The following is a 23,338-nucleotide window of genomic DNA, read 5'->3' as shown; positions in this document are numbered from 1 at the left end:
TGGGACTGCAATTAGAACAGCCTTGTGTCAGTGGCCAATGCAGCCATGTGCACTCACCAGCTCAAGACCACGGTAAGAGCAGCAAGTCCTGCTTTCATGTCCTAGTGCAGCTAGAGACTTAGCCCTACCCAGACAATGGGTGTCAGGCCCACCACACCCACAGAGAGAGAGAGAGAGACCGAGAGAGAGAAGGGGGCTGCAGGTGGGGCCAGCTTTAGCCCCTGTGAAAATTAGAAAAGGTGTCCAGTCTCCCAGGTCTAGAAGACTATGAAGACAGATAAATAAGATCTTGCTTTAGAAGTATTTGCAAACCTTGGGGCACCTGAGTGGCTCAGTGGGTTAGGCCTCTGCCTTCAGCTCAGGTCATGATCTCAGGGTCCTGGGATTGAGCCCCACATGGGGCTCTCTGCTCAGCGGGGAGCCTGCTTCCACCCCTCCCCCCTCTCTACCTGCCTCTCTGCCTCCTTGTAATCTCTCTCTCTCAAATAAATAAATAAAATCTTCAAAAAAAAAAAAGAGAAGTATTTGCGAACCTTGAACAGCTGGAAATAGTCTTAAAACGAAAAGGAAATATCATTAAGTTACTACGTCGTTCCTCATCAAGGGCTGGAAAGAACATGGGTATGAATGAGTTAGCCTCTGTCTCACACCCAGACATGCATCTGTGCTGGTGTGAAGCACACAGGTCATTCACTCCCAGTCCTTACCCCACCCTGGCTGGCAGTTGCTGGTCTGCCAGAGAATCTTCAGGCCACGCACGTAGCCTGGAGCCCCTGAGGGCCCCCGAGCAGAGTACCAGGAACAGGAAGCCAGCGCACCCCAAAGTGAATGATCTCGGGAGCTAGTAGAGTGGCTCAGGGATGCGTTAGTAGTCTGGAGGAGCATGCCAAGGTAGCAACAGCTGCACTGCGGTCCTGTTCACCATTCCACTGCTCCACACAGATTGTAAAGATGAACTCTGAGCTTTGGGATTTTGAAACCCAGGTGAGGATAAGGAATGCATTTAGAGGAGAAGGAAAATCTTCTATATACGATGTTATGAGGTGTTAGATATTTTCTCTACATTATTTCCTTATCCTTACAAATAATCCCATGAGGGGCACCTGGGTGGCTCAGTGGGTTAAGCCTCTGCCTTTGGCTCAGGTCATGATCCCAGGGTCCTGGGATCCAGCCCCGCATCAGGTTCTCCGCTCCTCAGGGAACCTGCTTCCTCCTCTCTCTCTGCCTACCTCTCTGACTACTTGTGACCTCTGTCTGTCAAATAAATAGATAAAATCTTTAAAACAAACAAACAAAAAAATAGACCCATGAATGGAATGATCTGAGCTTCTCATCTGTGAGGAAGAAGCCTCCGAGATTAATTGCCAAGGATGTAGTCGATTATTACTACGATGTGGCAGAGCCCACTTTTAGATCCAGATCTGAGGGGCTCCCAAACCCCCTCTTTTTTCCTATACTACACTACCTCCAAAAAGAAAAATTAGGATGTGCATTATCTGTCAATTTCATTGTAGTCAACGAATGTACTCGCTACTCTCCCAACATGGGAAGCGCTGAGAGTATTAGGGCCTTAGGAACAGACACTGGAGGGTTTCCGAACACTTGTTTAGTGACTTGTTACAGGATCTTGATTAAAAGGAGACTAACAGCTTTAAAGACCTGAATTGATTATGCAGCCTTTCTCTGCCAAGTTAATTAGACAGTCCCTAAAATACTGGCTATGGGTCTTGGATCCCTCTGGAAACTGAGAGATGAAGAGGGACCTGTAAAGTGGGTTGTGACAATAGTCCCCTCTCCCCTGACAGGGGCTTGCAATGTCCCCGAGGTTTAAATGTCACCTGACACTGCCCAGGGAAGCAGCTGCTGGGATCTGTGCTATGGAAAGTCACTGATGATCTGGCAATCTGTGCCTAGTTCAAGCTGATCCCACTCTAAAGTGTGTCTTTTTTTTCTTCTTCATTGAGCTTCACTTTCTCAGTCTCCCGAAATCCCAGGGTTCACAAATATTCCCTCCACTACACCAATACACTGTACAATAGTATCACCCCAAAGTCCTCAAGCACCCCCAGCCTGTAGGAAGAAATGAAATTACATCTGAATGGCAGCCTGGGCTGGTACTCCTTAAAGGCAATAAGAACGTAGTGTTCCATTATAGCCGCACCACCAATACTATTCATGAAATATCAATAGGGACTTCAGAAAATCAGAAATCTCAAAAAGTGGCCAGCCTCTCCATTTAGGAATGCAGTGTGAGTAGGGGGAGAGGAGTTGGGAGCAGGAGAGGCTGGAGAGAAGATCAAACTCACTTGTCGAAAGGGGTGTGTGTGACTACTTAGAATTCACATTGCATTAATTAGCTGCAACAACAGATAAACCCCAAGTCTTAACTGGCTTCACTCAGTTGAGGGTCACTCCTTCCTGCTGTGAAATCCAGAATGTGTCATCTTGAACAGCAGACAGCTTTTTTCCAGCTGGTAATTTGAGGACCAGGCGCCTTCCATCTTGACTCACCAATTTCAGTACTTGGCTCCTAGAATTATTTGTCTGTGTGCTTCAGGCTAGCAGGTGGAAGGGAGGAATGCAGGGTTGCATGTGGTGGGGAGGGGGTGATCAGGGGCCTCTCCCCAGAAGTGGTGCTTGTCACTTCTGCTCACATTGGGTTGCCTAGAACTCAGTCACATGGCCATAGCTCACTGCGGGGGAAGCTGGGAACTGTAATGTACGTTCTCAAGAAGGAGACATGGGTCCGCCTGCTACCCCTAGGGAGCCTGACCTCGCTGACTGTGGCCAAGGCTGCATAGTACTCAGACCTTCCACAGAGCCCCCCTTGCAAGATGAGTGTTCTTCCAAACAGCTTTGCAAAAGGAAGACTGAAAACTTCTACATAAAAGCCAGGTCAGTGTTTCTGAGAAGATGTAATAAAAAGAAGGCTCAAAAAATTAAAAAAGAAAGAAAGAGAGAGAGAGAGAGAGAGAAACCTCGAGGATTCTATATAAGGTGGAAGGAGGGAAAAAGTTGTGATACTCAGGTATGGCGTTTTTTCTTGTGCCTGAATGTGGCTTGAGGCTTATTTACCCAAGGAAATCTCTACTTGTTAGCATTTTGGGCAGCGTGACCGGATGAGGAATTCTAAGTAGCTTTGCAGAGACTGGGGGAGAAGTGAGAGGTTGCCAGTCCCCACTCCTAGACCAGATTCTAAGCCCTGCAATAGTAATATTTGGATCTAGAATCTAGTGAATGGGAATGTGTAAGGAAAAGGTGTGAACTCTGTGTGTGTGTGTGGAGAAGAGAGCTTGGGATTTCGATCAGGAGGACCTGAATCATTAGGAAGTGAGTGGGGAGTGACTTCTCTCCATGTGTGTATTGGAGATAAACTCTGAGAGTACTTTTTGCTTTTAAAGGGGATGGAGATAGCATACACATATCTACCAGTTTAAAGATCAATTTATATATACTACTTAAAAATATGTATCTATAAGATCCAATTTATATATGTGTATGTTTGTAAAATCTGGCACACAGAGGTGCTCATCCCCTTTCCCTCCGCCATTCAAAGTGGCCTCTGTTCTGGGGCACCTGGCTGGCTCAGTCGGAAGAGGATACATGCCACTCATGCTCTTGGGTCATGAGTTCCAGCCTCACGTGGGGTATAGTTTATTTACTTAAATAAATAAAACTCAGAAGAATAGTGGCCTCTGTTCTTCAGCAGTCTTGATTATTAGGCAGAAGAAACTATTTTACTTGGCCTCAGAGAGCTTATTTGAAGATACGCCATTATTCAATATTAAACACGGATCTGTATAATCCAGAAAGGTCAGCTGCCCATATCAGGGTTTAAGCTTCCAAATACCCTTGCCTCCACCCAGGTCCCACACCCTGGCCCAGCTCAGTCGCCAGAAGTGCATGAATGTCAGGTCATCTCTGCCCATCTGCACTGTCACCCAAGGAAACTCCATACAGCAACGTGGCATCGGGGTGTCCTCCTCCTTGCAGCCCTCCCCACTCTCCACATAGAGCTGCAGGGGCTGCCCTCCAAACTGGTGAGGGGGTTGGCAGGTCCGTCAGCCACCACTTGCCTGTGTTAGGACGAGGAGCTGGATAGAAGGATGATACAACGATGAGCAGGAGGGAAGAGAGTGGGGAAGGCAGGGGCACAAGACACTGTATCTGAAGAGGAAGCCCAGGGTGGCATCTCAGTACCTGTCCTCTTTTCCAGAGCCCCTTCCCATGGGCCTCTTCTGCTCTGGCATTCTCAAGAGCACCGGTAATACAGAACTCACTTCATTTAAAGGAGAAGCATACGCCACTGTCTGTGTAAAGCAGAAGTGCTCACATCAGTGGGTTTTCAAACTGGGGGGGGGGGGGCTTCCTGCTCTAGCAACAGCTCTTAGCAATGAGGACCCTTGCGTCCCACAACAACAGCATGACTTATCCAAGGTCACACAGTCTGAGGCTTAAATCTGGGTACACTCAGTTATAAGCAAGAATTCCTTTTTGAATAATACTATCACGGATCCTGGAAACAGCAACCATTATGGGGGTGCTTGCCGTCTTTCAGACGTGGTGCTGAATTATGAACATAATTATCTCGTTGCATTCTCACCCCTGACACTGTGGGGCAGGTATTCTTATAAACTGAGCCTCCCAGGGGTTGAGTAACTTGTCCACGGTTGGTCGCACAGCTATGGAGTTGGGATCTGACCCAGGTGGCTAGGCTCCTGAGTGCAGATTCCTGCCTGTTACGTGATCAAGATTTGACACAGCACAGAGGTCTAGGCAGGAGGACACATGCTTAATATTCTCCTGGGGACCAGATGTTATCCTCTCCAGATGACCTCACCCTCAGTCTCATGCTCCAATTGAAGAACGCAGGGAGAGGCAGAGCTGGGATTTGGAGCAGGTCAGTGTTCGCGAAGCATTGCTGGTAAGTAGTTTTTGTTTGGAGCAGGGACTCTTGAATGAGGACAATCCCTTCTAGATGATTGCTGTGCTCTTTAGCACTTTGAGGAGAAATGGTATTGGATTGACTTCATTGACCCTCGTTAGGGAAAACTTGGTTCCATGCTAGGTTTCCTGACCTTCAGATGGGAATCCTGAACCCACATAAAGTTGTTGAGCTGACAACTTCATGGCGTTGATGGTTCAGCTGATAATTCCCAGTAGAATAAAATATGGGTAGGTTCTGATTCCCCTTTCTCTTGTGATATTTCCTTGGGGAACTGATACATTTTTGCACGGGCTGTCTGTACGTGCCCTGCTATCGGGAAGAGAAAGACATACATTCCCTTTCATAGAAATTAATGATAATAACAGCTGCTTTTTTTGTTGTTTTGAGGACTCTTCCAGGAATAGATATGTGTCCATATGTGTTCATTTAATCTGCCCAACAGGCCGATGCAGTAGGAATTAAAACGCCCACTTTACAGATGAGGAAGTGAGGCTCAGAAAGAGCAATTAATTTTCACAAGGTACACAGCTGCCAAGCAGCAGAGCCAGAGGCAAACTGGATCTGTCACACCCCAGAGTCCTCAGTCTTAAGCGCTGGGCAGTGCTTGCATTGGTCTTAGTGAACAGCCAAAAATAAGGACCCTATTGCTGTACCTCAACTCTCTTAAAATCACAGTGACAGGTTTTTTTCTTTTTCTTTTTTTTTTTTTAGATTTTGTGTATTTATTTGAATGAGAAAGAATGTGCAGTTGGGCGGGGGGGTTAAGGGGGAGAGAGAGAGAGAGAGTGAGCAAGCGAGCAGACTCCCAGCTGAACAAGGAGCCTGATGCAGGGCTCCATCCCAGGACCCTGAGAGCAAGACCTGAGCTGAAGGCAGATGCTTAACCCACTGAGCCACCCAGGCGCCCCCACAGTGACGCCTATGTGGGTGAGTCCTACCTTTAACCTGAATGGGCATCAGAATCCTCTGTAGCAAACAGCTTAGCCCAAAGTGGTTGTGTTCTGTGTATGAAATCTTAGCACCAGGCCTGTTGCTGTGTCCTCACAAACCTATTTATCTGTGTCCCAGAGAGAAGTCAAAGTTATCTTCTAGGCAGTTGGACTGAGCCTGACAGAAATGTGTCCCAGTTAAGTACAGTCTTTGGAGTTTGATCTTAGTTCTGCCATGTTATTTTGGTATATTACTAAACCTCTCCAAGATTCCATTTCCTCCTCTGTAAAATGGCAGTAATAGTGCCTGTCTGTGTTGGAAACCACGTGCGGGGACTTGTGGCTTACAATGGCTCCCTGAACATCCCCCCCTAAACACACACCAGGGCCCTCAGCAACTTTGTTTATATTATCAGCAATCAGACGATCCATTTCTCTCCTGCAGCATTCCAAATTTGCAACTGAGAAAATCTAGCCTTTTTGGATTGATTTTGAACTTAGGGTTCTGGAATGGTCACATTTCCTCCATCCTATAGTTTGAGAAACAGGAAGAACCGTAACTGGGGAACCCTTTGAAGGTTGCTGGTTTTTTTGGGCGGGGGTGTGGCAGAGTGGCAGCACAGTCAAGATTTTTGTTTTTTGTTTTTTTTTTAAGATTTTGTTTATTTATTTGACAGAGAGAGAGAGAGAGGGAGAGAGAGAGAGATCACAAGTAGGCAGGGAGGCAGGCAGAGAGAGAGAGGAGGAAGCAGGCTCCCCGCCGAGCAGAGAGCCCAATGCGGGGCTCGATCCCAGGACCCCGAGATCACGACCCGAGCCGAAGGCAGAGGCCCAACCCACTGAGCCACCCAGGCAACCCAGCACAGTCAAGTTTAAATGCAAATGGCACTCCCCTTCGTAGGCCTGGGGAAGCCAGATGACATTGGCTTAAAATTCGCTTCTATGAACAGACTATTTTCGTTGTTTCATACCAGCCGGGGTGCTGTAGAATGTTTACCTCCTCCTCTGTAAGAGGAAGTCCACCTTGCTCACACCCCATTTAGTACCCAGCATTTAGTACCCAGAATTTAGTACCCAGCATGGGACACAGTCAGAGATCAATAAGGCTTTTTCCAAGAACTGAATGCAGTTTTTTCATTCGTTAATATTTGCCCACGCACACACCCAGGAGATGGCCACATGGAAGGATTCAAATGGAAGTTTATCCAGCTTCAACACCGTGCCCTTCCTGCTGTTGGTGCCTTTATGGGACTTCCATTCTGGCAACTAAAGGATGCATTACGTGTCCTGTTCAGACCCATTCTCCATCACATGCTCCAAAACCCCTTCTGCTTTCCCGCTCTTCTCTCTGTCCTCATCCTTTAACCAAAACTCCCATTCATTTATCACTGCCTGTATTATGGGTTCATCTAATAATTACTGAACTCAGCAAATGCTTATCACTGGAAGACAAAAGATACATAAGACCACTCCCTCATCCTCACCATCAGGATATTCTCAGGAGAGAAATGTAAAAATAATAATAGATAATTGTAAATATAATGTACAAAGTGCTATGACCAAACAAGTATAAAGTTACCTCTCCTGGGAGTGGAGGTTGAGGAGGGTTTTGGCAGTGAGGTTTGTGCTGAGCCTGGTGAGATGTGGTGGGGAAAGAAAGGGAAAAGGTGTTCCAAGCTCAAGGAAAAGCTTGAGCAGGAGTGTGATGTACCAGGCAAGGGGCAGCAATCAAAGCAGCCCAGAGGGCCAGGGCCAAGAGGAAGGGAGACAGGCTTGGACCCCATTGCCAAGGCTCTGAAGGCCCTGCTTGGCTCTGAGTGACCCCAGGGACAAACAAAGCCTGTGTTTAGGACACTGGCAAAACAGGGCCCCCAAAATAAAATCAGGAAAAAAGAACATCTAAAAAGAAACTAATTTTAATTTCAACACACCTTTGAGTTTTGTTAAAATTTCAAAATTATTTCAAAATAGATTTTTATTTCCAGTTGAAACATTTTTTTTAAAATTTGGAATTACATGGGGGAGAACATCACTATCATTTTTTCAGTGTTTAGGATCTCTCAAATATCTCTGTCTGGCTCTGACTCTGTTACAGAAATTGGGCACCAACCGACCTCAGCACTGGGATAGGTAGGATCGAGTTGAAGCAGTATGCGAAATTGCTTTATGAATAGCCTCTAACTGGCCCCTTAACCTACCCGGGGGTACTAGCAGTTTATGATGTCAGGTGTTTTTCCAAAGGACTTCTCACTGGTGGCATTTCAGGAACTGTGACAAAGGAAGCATGATAGGGAGGGTCTCTTTCCATAGCCCTAGAATTAGGAAGCAGGACCCTTGGTGAAAAGTCAAGGACTCTACTTTCCAAAGAGAAGTCAGCCCTCTCCCCGGAGGTCTAAGAATCTGCAAACTGGTCCTACCATTCCCAAGTAGCCCAGTCATCCTTATCCCATGTTACCAATAAGACATCTTATGGGACAGGATGCTCAAGGCCAGAAGTTACGCATTCCTTCCTCTGCCCCCACTGCCTCTGGGGAGGGAGGGAGGGAGGGAGGGTGTATTCTTCCAAAAAACCAATGGGAGTATAGGTTTCAGGAAATCATCCCTCTAGCTCAGGAGTGCTTAGGAGAAGGAGGAAATGAAATCTCTCTCCCACCCCCACCCCCCGCCCCCCCGGAGCTGGCTGGTTACAGCAGCCACCCTGCCCCCGCCCTCCCACCCCTGTGCTGCCTGATGAGAAACATTCTGGAAGAATCTAGCATGTATGTTGAGAGTTAGGGTTCTCAGAAAAGAAGGTGGGCAAGATGCAGTGAAACTCTAGGCCGTAAAAGGATGTAGTTCATATAGGCAAAGACCCCCGCAACCGCCTAAATCAGACCAAGACAGGAGACTAAGGGGGCGGGGGGGGGGGGACTCCTTCCCAGCAGCAGGTGACCTAGGAGCACCCCTGCTGGCTCTCCTGACTCTCCGTGTCCTCAATACCAGAGATCTAGGGCCCAGAGCAGGGCGCAGAGAAGTGAGACAGGGGGCTACGCCCTGGCTAATGCCCAGTTCCTAGGTTGGAATTTCTATAAGGCTGTATCTGTGCCTAGCAGGTGCCTGGCCCAGAGGAGACATTTGCTTGTGTTGCAAAAGGAACACGTGGATCAAGTACATAATAAAAGTTAGTGCCCCCCCACACCCCACTCCACCCTTTTCTCTGTCACTCACGGCTTTCCTGCTTTGGGAGAGTCTTACTCATCTGCCAGAGGAGGGCGTTCCTTTGGCTCGGACTGGCTTGGGCAACAAGGCCTTCCTCAGAAGACCTACCGGGTGGGAGTTCTTCAGACGTAGTTTCAGGGCAGGGCTCAGCCTCTTACGCGCCTAGTCCCACCCCTGGGCTTGCGTTCTAGCTCAGTGAGCGGGAGAGCATAAATTGCAGCTGTCCTCAGCCTTGCTGCATTTTTACCGAAGACTTCCGACAGCAACATGAAGTTGGGGGGTTTTCTCCTCCTGGTGATGCTTCTCACCCTCAGCTCGGAGGTACAGGAGCTCCAGGCTGCGGTGAGACCACTGCAACTTCTGGGTAAATCTAGGCAAAAGGCAGCCCTTTCTCTGCATGAGGGAGCTGGAAAGTGGGCCGGCAGGGACTGGTGTGCGCTGGGGGTGGGGGTGGGGGTGGGGGTGGGGGGAAGGAAGGCAGGAAGGACAGATCTTCTAGTCCAGGAGCCACCTTGACTGCAGCACCTCTCTCCTTCTGCCTCCACTCTTCCCTCCTCCTTTCCTTGGGTCTTCCTTCCCACTGGACTCTCCACTCTTCCCTCTTGCTGCCCCATCAGCCCCCCGCCATCTTCCCCAGCATCTCTCTCCCCCATGGGTTTCTTGGTCTCTTGCTACAAATAGATCAGGTCACAAGAGAACATAGTTTCCTGATTATGCTCTATGGGAATCATCTTAATCTCTGCTTTTCCTTTTACCCCCAACATTCTCAAAGGAGCAATCTTAACTCTCTCCCCGAACTTCCCCACAACTCCTTCCTTTGCCTCCTAAAGGCAATCGCCATTCCTGTCCCCGTCAGTCTCCAGAAACTTTGCTCCCAGGATCTGCTGACACATCTCTTGAACCTCCTCAGCAGCAAAAGTCTGTAACCTCTGCAGCACTCGGCGTTGTTTGCCACTCCAACAGTCCTCAGATTTTTCTTCTCTCCTGGATTATCGTCACTGGAGCTCTTACTTCTCCCTAAAGATTCTTGGCTTCAGCTCTTAATCCTCTCTCTGCTATGCTGTCCTCTCCCACATTAAACCAGTTGCCAAATATCGTCCATTCTTTGAAATTGTCTCTTATGTGTGCTCCTTCCTTGCCACTCCCCATTGCCACATGGCCCATCCGGCTCTGACTACCCCTTGCTTGGGACAGTGCCGTGTGGTTTCCTGACAGCACTTCCTGACCCTGGATTGCTTCTGAGGTTTGCTTACTCACGGAACCCTGGTCAATTCTATACCCTCATGCCACAATAATTTTCTTTTTTTTTTTTAAGATTTTATTTATTTACTTGACAGAGAGAGATCACAAGTAGATGGAGAGGCAGGCAGAGAGAGAGGGAAGCAGGCTCCCCGCTGAGCAGAGAGCCCAATGCGGGACTCGATCCCAGGACCCTGAGATCATGACCTGAGCCGAAGGCAGCGGCTTAACCCACTGAGCCACCCAGGCGCCCCCACAATAATTTTCTTAAGTGAACTACAATTCTATCCCTCCCTTGGTCTAGCAAGTGAAACCCAAACTCCTCAGGTCCTCAAGATCTGGCCCCATAACTTTACCCCCCACCTACTTTTCCTGCCTGACTTCCAATTGCCCCCTTTTACTTCCCAAGCCTTGCATTTATTTGCCAGTCTTCCCGTATTCCTTGTATTTCAGCCAAGGAGTGAGGAGAAGAGGCACCCAGGGTGCCGTATTTAAGGAGATGTTCACTCTCAGGGCTGTGCAAGTGCCCCTTAAACTTTGTGCTCCTGGAGCCTTGCATGCCTCTTCCTATGCCAGGCCCAGTACATTTCTCCCCTTGTGAACTCTTACCAGTAATTCTCTTCTCTTCCATCAGACTCTACCACCCCCCTCAATTCTGCCTTTAAAAGATTCCTCTACTTCAAGACTCACCTTTTCTAGTCAATCTAACTGGAAGTGATGTCCTCTCTCCTCTGAACCCCTTTTCCTTTGGATATACCTCTTCTCAGGACACTTGTCCACACTGCCTTGTTTCTTGTGCCTTCAACACAAGACTTACTTACCTCCATCGTTAGACTCTATGCTGCTTTAAGGTAATGACTCTATATCTTTATATTTTCTGAATAACTTAGCTCTATGCTTTGCACCTTGTAAGAAATCAACAGATTTACTGAATGACCAAACAGCTATGAGTGGAGACAAAGTCTTAAACCTTCTCACCATAAATCAACAACAGTGGATAGAAGCGTGGAGGGATCGCACTGACTTTCTCTGAGGGCTGCAAGTATATGGCAGACACCCCACCGGGCCCATTCTTACAGTCTTACAGTGCTAAACAGCATTATCTTCCTTCCGAGCCTCGTGCTTGGTGCCAGCCCCAGCCCTCTCAGCAGGTGGTGCCAGCCCTCTCAACACAGCATCAGAGAGTCATCTTTTTTTTTTTTTTTATTTGACAGAGCGAAATCACAAGTAGGCAGAGAGGCAGGCAGAGAGAGTGGGGGAAGCAGGCTCCCTGTTGAGCAGAGAGCCCGATGTGGGGCTCGATCCCAGGACCCCGAGATCACGACCTGAGCCGAAGGCAGAGGCTTAACCCACTGAGCCACCCAGATGCCCCCAGAGAGTCACCTTTATGGATCAGGACTGACACTAGAAAATGAACTTCATATTCCCTGCTCAATCCAAGAGCTCCATTTTACCCATGAGGAAACAAAGGCCCAAAGAAGTCTAGACACAGAAACAGGTAGAGAAACTCATGATAATAGCTGAGCAGAAGCAAAACCACAGCACGTATTCATCCAGAGCTCTGCATACATTTACCTAGAAACTTCTGTAGGGTCTTCACCAGCTTCTTGGACCTACTTCATTGGTTCTCAAAGGCTAACTCTGAGGTTCTGGGAACCTGGGGGTGGGGCTCCACTCAGGCCAGGAGTAACTCCTTGAAATTTGGAGATGTGCTCATCATGTCAAGATCTACTTCACCATGTGGGATGGCAGAGGGAGCTTGGCCCAGGGGCCAGGCAGGTGTTGGCTGAATTCCACTTCTGTACCTACTAGTGGGCAATTCACCTCTGTGCACCCCAGCTGCCACACCTGTAAGGCGAGAGTAGTCAGACTCACTGCACAGGGTGACTGCAAGGCACCACTGATGGCATTTGGTAGATGTGAGTCTCCTCTTTTCTGCCCATTTCCCTGCAGAGTAGGGAAGTGGAGACATCTGAGGGGACTTCTTTGTACTTCTCTTCTGCAAACACAGTTACGCTCTTCATTAAAGTGGATCTTACTTTATTGTGGTCATGTGAATGCATCATTTTAAACTGTAATATACAAGATGTTAATGACTGTTGTTCTGTGAGTAACTATTTACAAATTCCCTTTTTATTCAACTGGAAGACAAAAATGGAACGGATTCTTTCAATCGGTCAAGGGCTGTCCTCTCTCATACTTGTGCTTAAAGCAGGGTGGTTTTCAGCTGGTCTGTTCTAATCCAGGCACCTGCATTGAGCTCTGCAGCGGGGACTGGGATTGTGACGTAGGGGAGAGCTGCGTCAGCAATGGGTGTGGCCACGTCTGTGCTGCAGTTTAAGGACAGGTAAAAACATCAGGCCCTCCCTGCTTCCTCAAACCTTGTCCCAGCTAGGCCGGCTGGCTCTGATGGGACTTTCCAGAAGTGGGTGGGATAGCAACCTGTCTCTCTGTGGCCTTTCCCTCTTCACACCCTTCCCAAGAAGTATCTATGACAGGATGGTGCCTTCCAAACCTTTAAAATAATTTCACTCTCCTAGCTCATCATATATCTAGGAGAGAAATCAGATTATTTATTTGAACAAAAAGAACATAAAAACCAGTCACATTATCTCCCATCCCCAAATGATACCTGCTTAATACTCTGGTGCATATTTTAAACACACACACGGACACATAATATATATATTGAAATGAGATAATCTTATATGTAGTTTGATTTCTTAACTATTTCACTTAGAAATAGCTAGTGAACAACTTTGAACAACATCAGTCTTCTTTAACAGCCTTGTAGAAGTCCACCATATATACTCATATATTTAGTAACCCCCGTAAATACACATTTAATATGTTCATTGTTTATTAATATGGTTATAATGAATATTAAATGTGTGCATATGCCCTTATTAATTTCCTTGGGATAAATTCTAAGAATTATAATTTATGACCAAAGAGTATGTTCATTTTCCGCCTCTGATGCACACTGCCAGATTGACCTATGAGAACCCCTTTCCTGTAGAAATATCTCAGGGTCCTCACATGATCATTTCTTTATTTTCAATATCCATCAAATGAAAATGCATAATGAGAAGCTACCATGATTCAGCCTTGATTATAAACTAAGCTGTATTCATTAGTCCATATAATAACTAACACAATAGAATCAACATAAACTTTACAAGTAACCTTTTGTGTTCAGAATATAATATCTGTCCAATTCACCCACATCCTTGGGATGCTTTTGGCCTTGTTGGTTCTTTCAAGTGCTTATTGATTCCCAAAACTGAGAACTGTCCCCTCTCGATTGCATTCTGTCACTCTGCTGTCAGGTCCCCAAAACAGCAGGTCTCACGTGTAATTTTTTGGTCCATTTTTCAGATGAAGACTCATCTTGAAGGTCATCCTTCCCCAATAATTTCTCAACACTTCCTGTCTTCAAAGATACAACTGGAACTCCTTCACTAGGAAGACAGATGAAAATGGGGGTCTGTGGGTGGAGATTACAACAGATGTGGTGGGGAAGGGGAAAGAGTCATTTCTTTTAATAAATCATTGTCAACAGTACCCATGCTGTTTGGGTTATTTGGTTAAGGGTGATGATGAGGTGGACAGGGTGGGAGACAGGTGACATTTGCGGAGCACTTGATATGCAACTGTGTTATAGTCTCCATAAGCATCATCTAATTTATCCTTACAACCACCTTGTGACTATGCTTATTATTTATATATAAGGATGCTGAGGTTTGGAGAGATTAAGTAATTTGCTCAAAATCACATGGCAGGTAAGTGACAGGGTCTTACCTCTAATCCCATGTCCAGCTCCAGAGCCTATGCTTTATAGTGTGGTAGTTAGGAATTCTGATTCTGAATTTCAAACCCAGGTCTGCCACATAACTGTGTGACCTTCAGCAAGTGTCCTAACCTTTCTGTGCTTCAGTTTCCTGATCTGTATGACAATATACACTTCATAGAGCTCCAAGGACAAAAGAAGTTAGTTCATGTAAAGTACTTGGCACAGAAAACATTCAATTATGTTAACTACAATTGTTATGATTATCAAATAGATGGGATGATGGCATTTAGTACTAATTTTCAAGGAATCTAGAACAGAAGCCTAGGACAATCCTCCTTCCTAGCCTATCCTAGCTCATCTGGATCCTGAAAGCCAGCCCCTCTCTTCCGGTTTTCCCCATTACAAAAGATGGGAGGTAAAAAAAGACTTACAATTTCTTGTCCATGTTCTTCCTTATTGCAACTGGCCTGGTTTGTGGTCTGATTTCAGCCAATTTACTGCCTGTGTGGGCCTTGACAAACCATTTGAACCCTTTAAATTGTCTTTCTCTAAGCCATTTAAACTTTTTTATCTGTAAAAAGGGAAAATAACAGTATCTACCTCACTTGGATGCTAAGATTTATAGAACGTTATAGTTTACAAAGTATCACAAAGATCCCATTTGATTTTCACAACAACCAACCGAAGGGAAATAGGAGGCGCTGAATAGTGAATTTATTCATTCCACCAGTAAGTATTGGGAGGTGTCTATCATGACTCAGGTGCCATGCTAGTATTAGGGATAAAATAGTGAATCAGACAGACAGGATGTATGCCTTAACAAAGCTCACTTCCTAGAGGAAGAAACAGATAATATAACAATAAAGAAGATTGCTACACATTATGGTCAATGTTCTGAAGGAAGTAAACAAGGATGTGCATTAGAAGGGGTAAGGAGTAAAGCCTACTTCAGTTAGAATGATCCAGACTCTTATGAGATGATAAAAATTAAGTCTTGACAGATTTCCAAAATATGAAAGAGGTGATATTCCGGAGTAAGGGTTCCAGATCACCTTATGCGGAATTTATAAAGGGAAATGGCTGTGAACATGCTTAGCATCTTCAAGGCCCCAAGGTTCTGTAAGTTTAAAAAATACTGAGAGTGAGGAGGAGTAAGGATGTGTGAGGAGATTTTCTTGGGAGAACTTTTGCCAAGCTCTAAGTTCCACAGTTTGGGGGTTATCACCTAAACACAAGACAAGGCAGGGGGCCCTCAAGTCCTCCTTGAGAATTTGATGTATGTTTTCTTCAGTTAGTGATCACTAAAGGGTAGGAATGTTCATTTCCTTGTAGAAACCATACTGCCATCTGCAAGGGCATATTCCATCAGAGCTTAAAAGACCGGTATCGGAAAAAAAAAAAAAAAAAAAAGACCGGTATCGGCTGTATCCGTGCACTTCACAATTTCTGGGTCATTCAGTCCTGAATATTGACATGGATCATCCATGTTACAACCTAAGATGAGCCACATTGAACCCAGATCCTTTCCAGTCTAGGTCACCACTTCCACTGTGGTGATGACCAGGCCTCATGTTCTTCTAGCCCAGTGTTGGGTATCTCTTGTGCACTCCTTCAAATACTCTTGGCCCTTACACTCTTATTTTAACCATCGCTATGGCAACCAGTTTCTATCGGGCATCTACTAGTTTAGTACAAGGTAATCAGAGACTTGCCTTGGACTTGTACCCCAGTACCCTATACCTCTCACTTTTGCCTCAGGGCTTTTTTGTACAACAAGAAACTCCTGCAGGAACCACTACCCATTGACATGCTCAAATGAGAAGCATTGGAGAATTGATACTTGGTGAGGATAATGCCTACAGTTATATGCTTCCATCTTCCATTCCTTGGTGGGGGACAGGGGGGTATCTGAGAACATTCCATAAGGCTTCACAGAAAATCTTGAGGATTGAGCAATCACTCACCCTTTGCAATGGCCAATTCAATAGTACATATGTGTACTGATTCTCCTTTCTTCCCTGTTCATTCCTGAATAAGTCAGTCACATAAACCTCATCTAAGGCTCTGCTTTGGGAGAAATCAGACTAACACTTCCGTGACTAGGTCTCAACTCCTGATCTTCCGTGAGCAAATGCTTGAATATCACAAACACACACAAATACATAACACACACATACACACATCCCAAGAATAAGCAATAATATACGAGCACAATGACATCTAAATTCAAACAAAAAATTAGTATTTCTTCCCAAAACCCAAAGTCTTCAGAAAACAAGCTCTTCTAAAACATGTCCCCAATTGTTATTGCTAAACACAAATGTTTTAGTCTCAGGATAAAACGTGTACATTCAGGTGACTTCGAGGTTTTCCTAAGAACCACTGATGAGCATCTGCTCTATATTTGCATAATTCAAAAACCCAAGACATGACCAAATGTAAATTTCATGCCTTCACCTCTTGGGTGACTAAAAACTGTTTACAGCATTTAAAATGGCTATTTTCTTTTCCAGCTTCTTGCTTTTAAGGCTACAGGAAATCTTGGGGTGTCCAATCTCAACCAGGTCACCCGTAGGCAGGTTATATTTTACATGGCTCAGTTTGAACTTCCAAATTTCTTTTCTTGTGTAATGGAGTGTGAGTTTCTCAGAAGGATGCACAGCCAAATGCAAGGAATACTGGGGCCTATACCCTCTATTTACAGGGTGGTTTTGTGCCTGGGTAAGAATCAAAGGCTCTCACACGATGTAAGAAGAATCCAAGGATGTCGTAGAACCAGCAGTTTCTGCGGTTGCCACCACCAACAGCCCCTCTCCAACTATAGCCCGCCTGAAACGCTAGTACTAAATACCCATGTCAGCCCTGCCCAAGAACACACTTTCTAGAAGGACAAATAGAGTCCCACTTTTCAGTCAGGAGTCAAAGACAAGTGGGAGGTAAAACTACAACAACAACAGCAAAAACAAAACAAGAAAAACACCAAGTTAATTTCTGACAAATATTCGCAAAATACTCCGAGGACCGACGCGGTCTAAAGAAGTATTTCCGGAACTGGCGCGCGGAGCCGGGAATACCCCGGAAGTGTTTCTCTGTTGTCCTACGTAGGAAAGATGGCGGCGGTACAAGTCGCCGGCTCTCCCCGGCGCGAAGTGCCACGAGAGCCACCGCCAGAGCGCAACAGTGGATTTCGCTGCTTGTCGGCCAGGCTCTGTGCCCTGCGCCCGGATGACAGCAGCTCCGCCCGGACCGAGATCCACCTGCTCTTCGACCAGCTCATCTCTGAGAACTACAGCGAGGGCGGCGGCGTGGCTCCGGAGGTAGGCGGCGTGCGGGGTGGGGAGGACTCGGGCCGCGCCTATTGGCCCCGGCCCCAGCCTCAGGGACCCAGCTGGTAGCTCCCGCCTGCCGCGCCCGGCTTTTCCAAGCTCCGCTAAGCATTACTTAGCTCTAGGCTCCTAGGCTCCCAGGCTCCCTCCGACCGCGGCAGTCTCTGTTCTCCTCCAGCTGAAGATCCTGCAGTGCTTGGCAAACTCGCATCTTTAAAACCCCACTTGATGACTTCTGCTCTGATAACACTGCAGTGTCATCTCTGGTCGCACCTTCCCGTCGCCCGGCTCCACTCCCTGCGTACAGAACACTTTGCATATAAAATTCACTTCTTCCATTTATTGAAGACCTGGTACTCAGACCATCATGTACTGTACTTTATGGTGTACGGTCCGAGGAATCTTACAACGTGGGTAGTATTAGATCTACTTTACTGATAAAAATACTGAGGCGCGTAAAGATCCAGTGTCATATTGCTGGCAAAAGGCAGAGGTAGAGTTGGAGCAAAGGCTGTCACATGCTCCCTGACATTTTATGTTGTTTCCTACTAGCTCTTCCCTATCTGCCTCCTATTTAGAGTAATAATATTCACACACATCAGGCCTTGGATACTACTTACTGAACTCCCAGAACTCTTGACCCAGTCATACCACTGCCTCTGGTGCTCACAGGTGCCTCAAACTTGACAGTTCCTAAAAAGGAAGTTACATTTTCTCTGGAGACAACTGTATCCACAGCCCATCCCATGCCCCAACTCACGGAAACATGCCCAGTCTGCCGAGTCACACTGGCACAAACACTGGTGCTTTCTCTTTCCTCCCAGATTTTACCCAATGCGGATTCTTCAGATTCCATCTCATAAATATTTCTTATTCCCTTTTCTGTGCTCCCACTGCAGTGCCTTAAGCTCTCAGTCAAGATGACTCCTGAACTCTTCCACTGGTCTTCTCAAACTTCTCTTCAGCCTCCTGTCTAGCTCTTCTCCAAACCATTCTTTGTTCTACTACTAGAGTGGTCTTTTCTTTCATGGGAAAAAATCTGATTCGAAAGGCAAAGCTCTGATTTGGGCAGATCTTCAGTACATATTGGTAGATGATCAGAGCAGGTTACGGAACAGTTCGTTGCAGTATGACATACAGAGTGAGGAGAGTGTCTAAGAGAATACATACATTTATAGATGTAAAGAGTTCACAGCAACGAATGGAAGCGTTTACAACAAAATAATAGTGTATGTCCCCAGGGAGCAGAATGGAATTAAGGAGGTACTTAGGACCTTTTGCTTTATTATTATAATTTGATTTTTTTTTTCATCAAAAATATGTGCCTTTCCAGTCTCCTGTCACTTCTCCTTTTGTGCCTTGTGTGCAGTCATTTAAAACCTGCTGTTCCTCAGCATCTACTAGTGTTTCACACCTACTGGTATTCTAGGTCTTTGCACACTCCATTCCCGTTGCTTGCTGGGTCTTTCTTTGCTTTGTCTGTCTGGCAGATTTTAGTCATCCTTCAGATCATTCCAGATTATGCTTAATAATCACCTCCGTGAGGGGCACCTGGGTGGCTCAGTTGGTTGCCTTTGGCTCAGGGCATGATCCTGGACTTCCGGGATCGAGTGCCACATTTGGCTCCCTGCTCAGCGGGGAATCTGCTTCTCCCTCTGACCCCCTCCTCTCATTCTCTCTCAAGTAAATAGATAAAATCTAAAACAAAACAAAACAAAAAAACCCACCTCCCTGGGGCTCCTGAGTGGGGCAGTGGGCTAAGTGTCCTACTCTTGGTTTCAGCTTAGGTCATGATCTCAGGGTCCTGTGATCGAGCCCCACATCAGTCTCCACACTCAGCACAGAGTCTTTTTGGGATTCTCAATCCTCCTCTCTCAGCCCCCCCACCCCCACTTGTGCTTTCTCTCTCTCTAAAATAAATAAATCTTTTAAAAAAATCACCTCCATAAGACCTCCCTAATTACCATTTCCCCATGGAGTTTGCAGTTAATTCTTTCAGCATTTAATTCACTTTAATTATTTATGAGTATTTCTGTCTTCCTCACTATGAGCTCTTTTTAAAGTTCAGGAACATGTTCATCTTTGGAGCCCAAAGATCTAGTACACTACCTAGCACATAGTAGGTGCTCCAAACCTTTCAATTCAATAAACATCAGTGGATGAATGAATAGTGTGATTTGCAAATAGATTGCCCTCTTTTTTTTTTTTTTTGAAGAATTACCTTATTTTACAATAAATTGATCCAGGTGTCATTTCTGATTTTCCCAGTGGCATTGAAAATATGATTTGTTTACTTTCTTTTCTTTTTTAAGATAGGAATGAATGAGTTCTATTTTTTTTATTTAAAAATATTTTTAATTCCCATATAGTTAACATACAGTGTTATATTAATTTCAGGTGTATAATACAGTGATTCAACAATTCCATACATCACCCAGTGCTCTTCACAAGTGCCTTCCTAAATCCCCATCACCTATTTCCCCCAACACCCCACCTGCCTCCCCTCTGGTAACCATCAACTTGTTCTATCTATAGTTAAAGAGTCTATTTCTTTGGTTGTCTCTCTCTCTGTCTTTTTTGCCCTTTGCTTGTTTGTTTTGTTTCTTCAGTTCCACAGATGAGTGAAATCATATGGTGTTTGCCTTTCTCTGACTGACATTTCACTTAGCATAATATTCTACAGCTCCATCCACGTCATTGCAAGTGACAAGATTTCATTCTTCTTTATGGCTGAGTAATATTCCACTGTAGATATATAAACCACATGTTTATCCATTTATCCATGGATGGACACTTGGGGTGCTTCCACATCTTGGCTGTTGTAAATAATGGTGCTGTAAACAGCGGTGCATGTATCCTTTTGAATTAGTGTTTTTGTATCCTTTGGGTAAATACCCAGTAGTGCGATTGGGTAGTTCTATTTTTAACTTTTTGAAGAACCTCCATACTGTTTTCCACAGTGTCTGCACCAGTTTGCATTCCCACCAACAGTGCATGAGGGTTCCTTTTTCCACACATCCTTGCCAACACCTGTTGTTTCTTGTGTTTTGTGTTTAGCCATTCTGGCATTCTGGCAGATGTACAGTGATGTCTCATTGTAGTTTTGATTTGCATTTCCCTGATGATGAGTGGTGTTCAGCATCTTTTCATGTGTCTGTTTACTTTTTGGTGTTTTTAACTTCACTGTGTAATTTTACGTTCTGGAGGCCTTTCTTTGGTTATTTAATTGCACTGTCTCTACATATGTGGAGACTCTGGAGTCTTCAGCCTGACCAAAACCACATTGAGTCTTATACTTTTTTAGGACATCATATTTCTGTGATGTCGTTTAATTTTTTTTTTTTTTCTGAGTTTCTACTTCAGATTTCATCTTTCCTCATTTTGAGTGTGAACATTCACTTTCATTTTTCTGTTTGGCTATATTTGGTGGGGGGTGGGGGGTGGTGGGGGGTGGTTCTTCACTTGACTAATAGACATATTGCCTTTTCATTATCTTTTTTTTTTGGTAGGATGTCTGTACTCTTCTAGTCCAAGCTTGCCGACTGGTGCCTCTTAATCAGAATCATCTCGTCAGCAAAGTGTCTCAACTTATCCACCATTTACTTAACAGATTACAGGTAATCACGTGTATGACCTTAGAATTCATCATAAACTAAACCTTTGAAATGTTCATTTGTGTTAGGTGTGATAGGCTGATCTTTTGAGAAACTGCAAGGAGCAGTTCCTTACTAAGAATGATATTAAATATAATTCTGACCAAAAAAATTATGCTGCTCAGTTCTAGAAGTTTGTCCATGAGAGGTGTCCCTTTCTGTTTGGTTCAAGAAACCAATAGCACTGAGGCCTCCAGGTCTTAGAATTTTTCATGGAAGATGTATTTGACCAAGATATATCTAAGAAAAAGTTGAACAATCCCCTGATTCTTTCCTACCAATATTTATCCCCCTTTCCCAAAGCTACCATTTTTGCAGTCTACTTTGTTCATCATAAAACATAAGAAGTAGCATGGGAGCAAGAGGACATTAGATGAAAAGACCCCTGTTATTTATATCAAGGTCTGTACTATGGTTCCCCTCTCTCCAGAACCTTCTTAACTTCCTAAATAAATCTCATATCTTTTTAGAAACAGTTCAGAAGTTGCGGCTGTTACCTACCATAGGATACCACATGAATATAGTTAGCATAAAATTTACAATTAGCATTATGTAATCTAGGATTCTTTTGGCTGCAAGAAAACAGAAAAAACAACCTAGAATAGCTAAAAAAATTTTTTTAATTATCTCAGGTCACAACCCCCAAGGGAGGAACTCCAAGGGGTACTTAATAAGAAGAAACGTATGGCATTTTTTTCATTCACTGTCTGTATGGGTTTTCTGTATCTCTTACAGTCAAGATAGCGGCCTCAGTTCCAGGCCTCCCATGTGAAATAAATAAATAACATCCTGCAGAAGCAAAAGAATGATTTGTTTTGTGTTCCTTTGATTTAAGAACGAGGCTTCTTGTCCCCCACACTCTCCATCACATCTCCCCTGATATTTGGCTGGAGAGACCTAAGTTATATGAAAACCCCTCTACACCCCTCTGATCAGGGGAATGGTTTACCATGAGTGGCTTAAACCATGGGTCAACCTTGACTGCATATTAGAATCACCTGGAGGGCTTAAGCTCCCTAGATGATTACAATGTGCAGCTCAACTTTTATATCAAAGTTTCTTAATCTTGGCACTATTGATATTTTGGATTGGATGATTCTTAGTTGTGGGCAGCAGTCCTGTGCATTATAGGATTTTAGCAGCATCTCTCTTATCTTCTCCCTTAGAAGCTAGTAGCATCCCCCCAATTGTGAATGTCTATACTCACTGCCATAAAAAAATCTTATTTCCCTGGGAAATAGGATTGCCCCCAGTAGAGGACCACTGTCTTAGCTAATTGGGATTTACCCTCAGGTCTCATGTGCAAGAGATGAGCCACCAAATAAAATCAGTACTCTGCCAGCAGGAGACAGGAGATGAATGCTGATAGGTAAGCAGTGTCTGCTACGTGTGACTTCCTAAATGAAATGAGTCTATTTTCAAGTTTAGAATTTTTCACACTGATATGGTACCTTCTGAATGTTTACTGTGGTCGGATATATTACCTTTGTAACTCAGGCAGTTGGAAAAATTCTGATCACATATGGTACCTACAGCCCTTAGCCGACTTCCTAGTTTTTGATGACAGGTTATTTGAGTTATTCATGAATTGATACTTCGATTAACCAGCTTTGTCCCAACAAGATTATAAACTCCTTGAGGACAAAGATATGTCTTCCTGTCCTGTTCCCTACATCAGAGTGAGACATAGTAGCTATTTAGCAGACATACATACTCGCAGTGTATTTGTTGAGCATTTACTATGTAGAAGGCAATTTTAGTGGATTGAGTCTTACACATATAAATGGATTATTAGCTGCCGGTGTCAAGAAAAATTTACAAGGACTTTGCCAGGTTCTCCTTTGTGTGGAGGGAATAAAGGGGGAGGTAATGAGCAAGGCCCTGGGGCAAGGAGAAGGCCTTGTCATGATCAGACTTGCAGGGTCATCAGAGCTGATCTATTTGACACCAGAAAGATGGGCACATGTGTTCTGTCTTTCACAGCTTGATTCAGGTGAGCATACATGTCTGAAAGGATAAAGATATTTTTTTACCAGTTAAATCATGCATATTTTTTCCTGTCTTGGTAGGTCATTGTGGATGAACAGAACCTGGCTTTCCTGCTGGGGTATGCTATTTCTGCTCTTCAGCAGTGTAGTTCCTGGACACATGTGGAAATCCTTCAAGCCCTGGCAGCTCTGGTTTACTGCAATGGCTCAAAATGTCAAAAGGTAGTTTCAACTGTGTTCTGTCTTTCCTTCAAAAGGTTAGGA

General features: G+C 44.9%; 1 protein-coding gene and 1 long non-coding RNA gene across 4 annotated transcripts in view; both read left to right on the top strand.

Moving 5' to 3' along the window:
- Positions 1 to 9,283: 9,283 nt before the first annotated feature.
- Positions 9,284 to 13,878, top strand: LOC125087650 (uncharacterized). The gene is made up of 3 exons (XR_007123479.1): positions 9,284 to 9,439; positions 12,561 to 12,661; positions 13,693 to 13,878. It is a non-coding gene; the product is annotated as an uncharacterized LOC125087650 (long non-coding RNA).
- A 3,316-nt stretch (positions 13,879 to 17,194) lies between these two features.
- Positions 17,195 to 23,338, top strand: part of HEATR6 (HEAT repeat containing 6) — a 40,110-nt gene continuing 33,966 nt past the window's right edge. Inside the window, exons 1-4 of one of the 3 annotated variants that reach the window (XM_047707525.1) lie at positions 17,407 to 17,424; positions 20,943 to 21,050; positions 22,380 to 22,455; positions 23,156 to 23,296. Coding sequence is in view for 2 of the 3 variants with exons in the window: in XM_047707526.1 (XP_047563482.1) it covers positions 17,218 to 17,424; positions 20,943 to 21,050; positions 23,156 to 23,296 (456 nt within the window). In the remaining variant the exon portion in view is untranslated. Of the gene's footprint in view, positions 17,425 to 20,942; positions 21,051 to 22,379; positions 22,456 to 23,155; positions 23,297 to 23,338 lie in introns of all 3 variants that reach the window. The other 2 variants (XM_047707526.1, XM_047707524.1) reach the window with 2 other exon arrangements.

Source organism: Lutra lutra, chromosome 16 (assembly GCF_902655055.1).
Source record: "Lutra lutra chromosome 16, mLutLut1.2, whole genome shotgun sequence".
NCBI classification, from domain to species: domain Eukaryota; kingdom Metazoa; phylum Chordata; class Mammalia; order Carnivora; family Mustelidae; genus Lutra; species Lutra lutra.
Note: the sequence above shows the minus strand (reverse complement) of the source record. Positions and strands in the feature narration are given on the sequence as shown.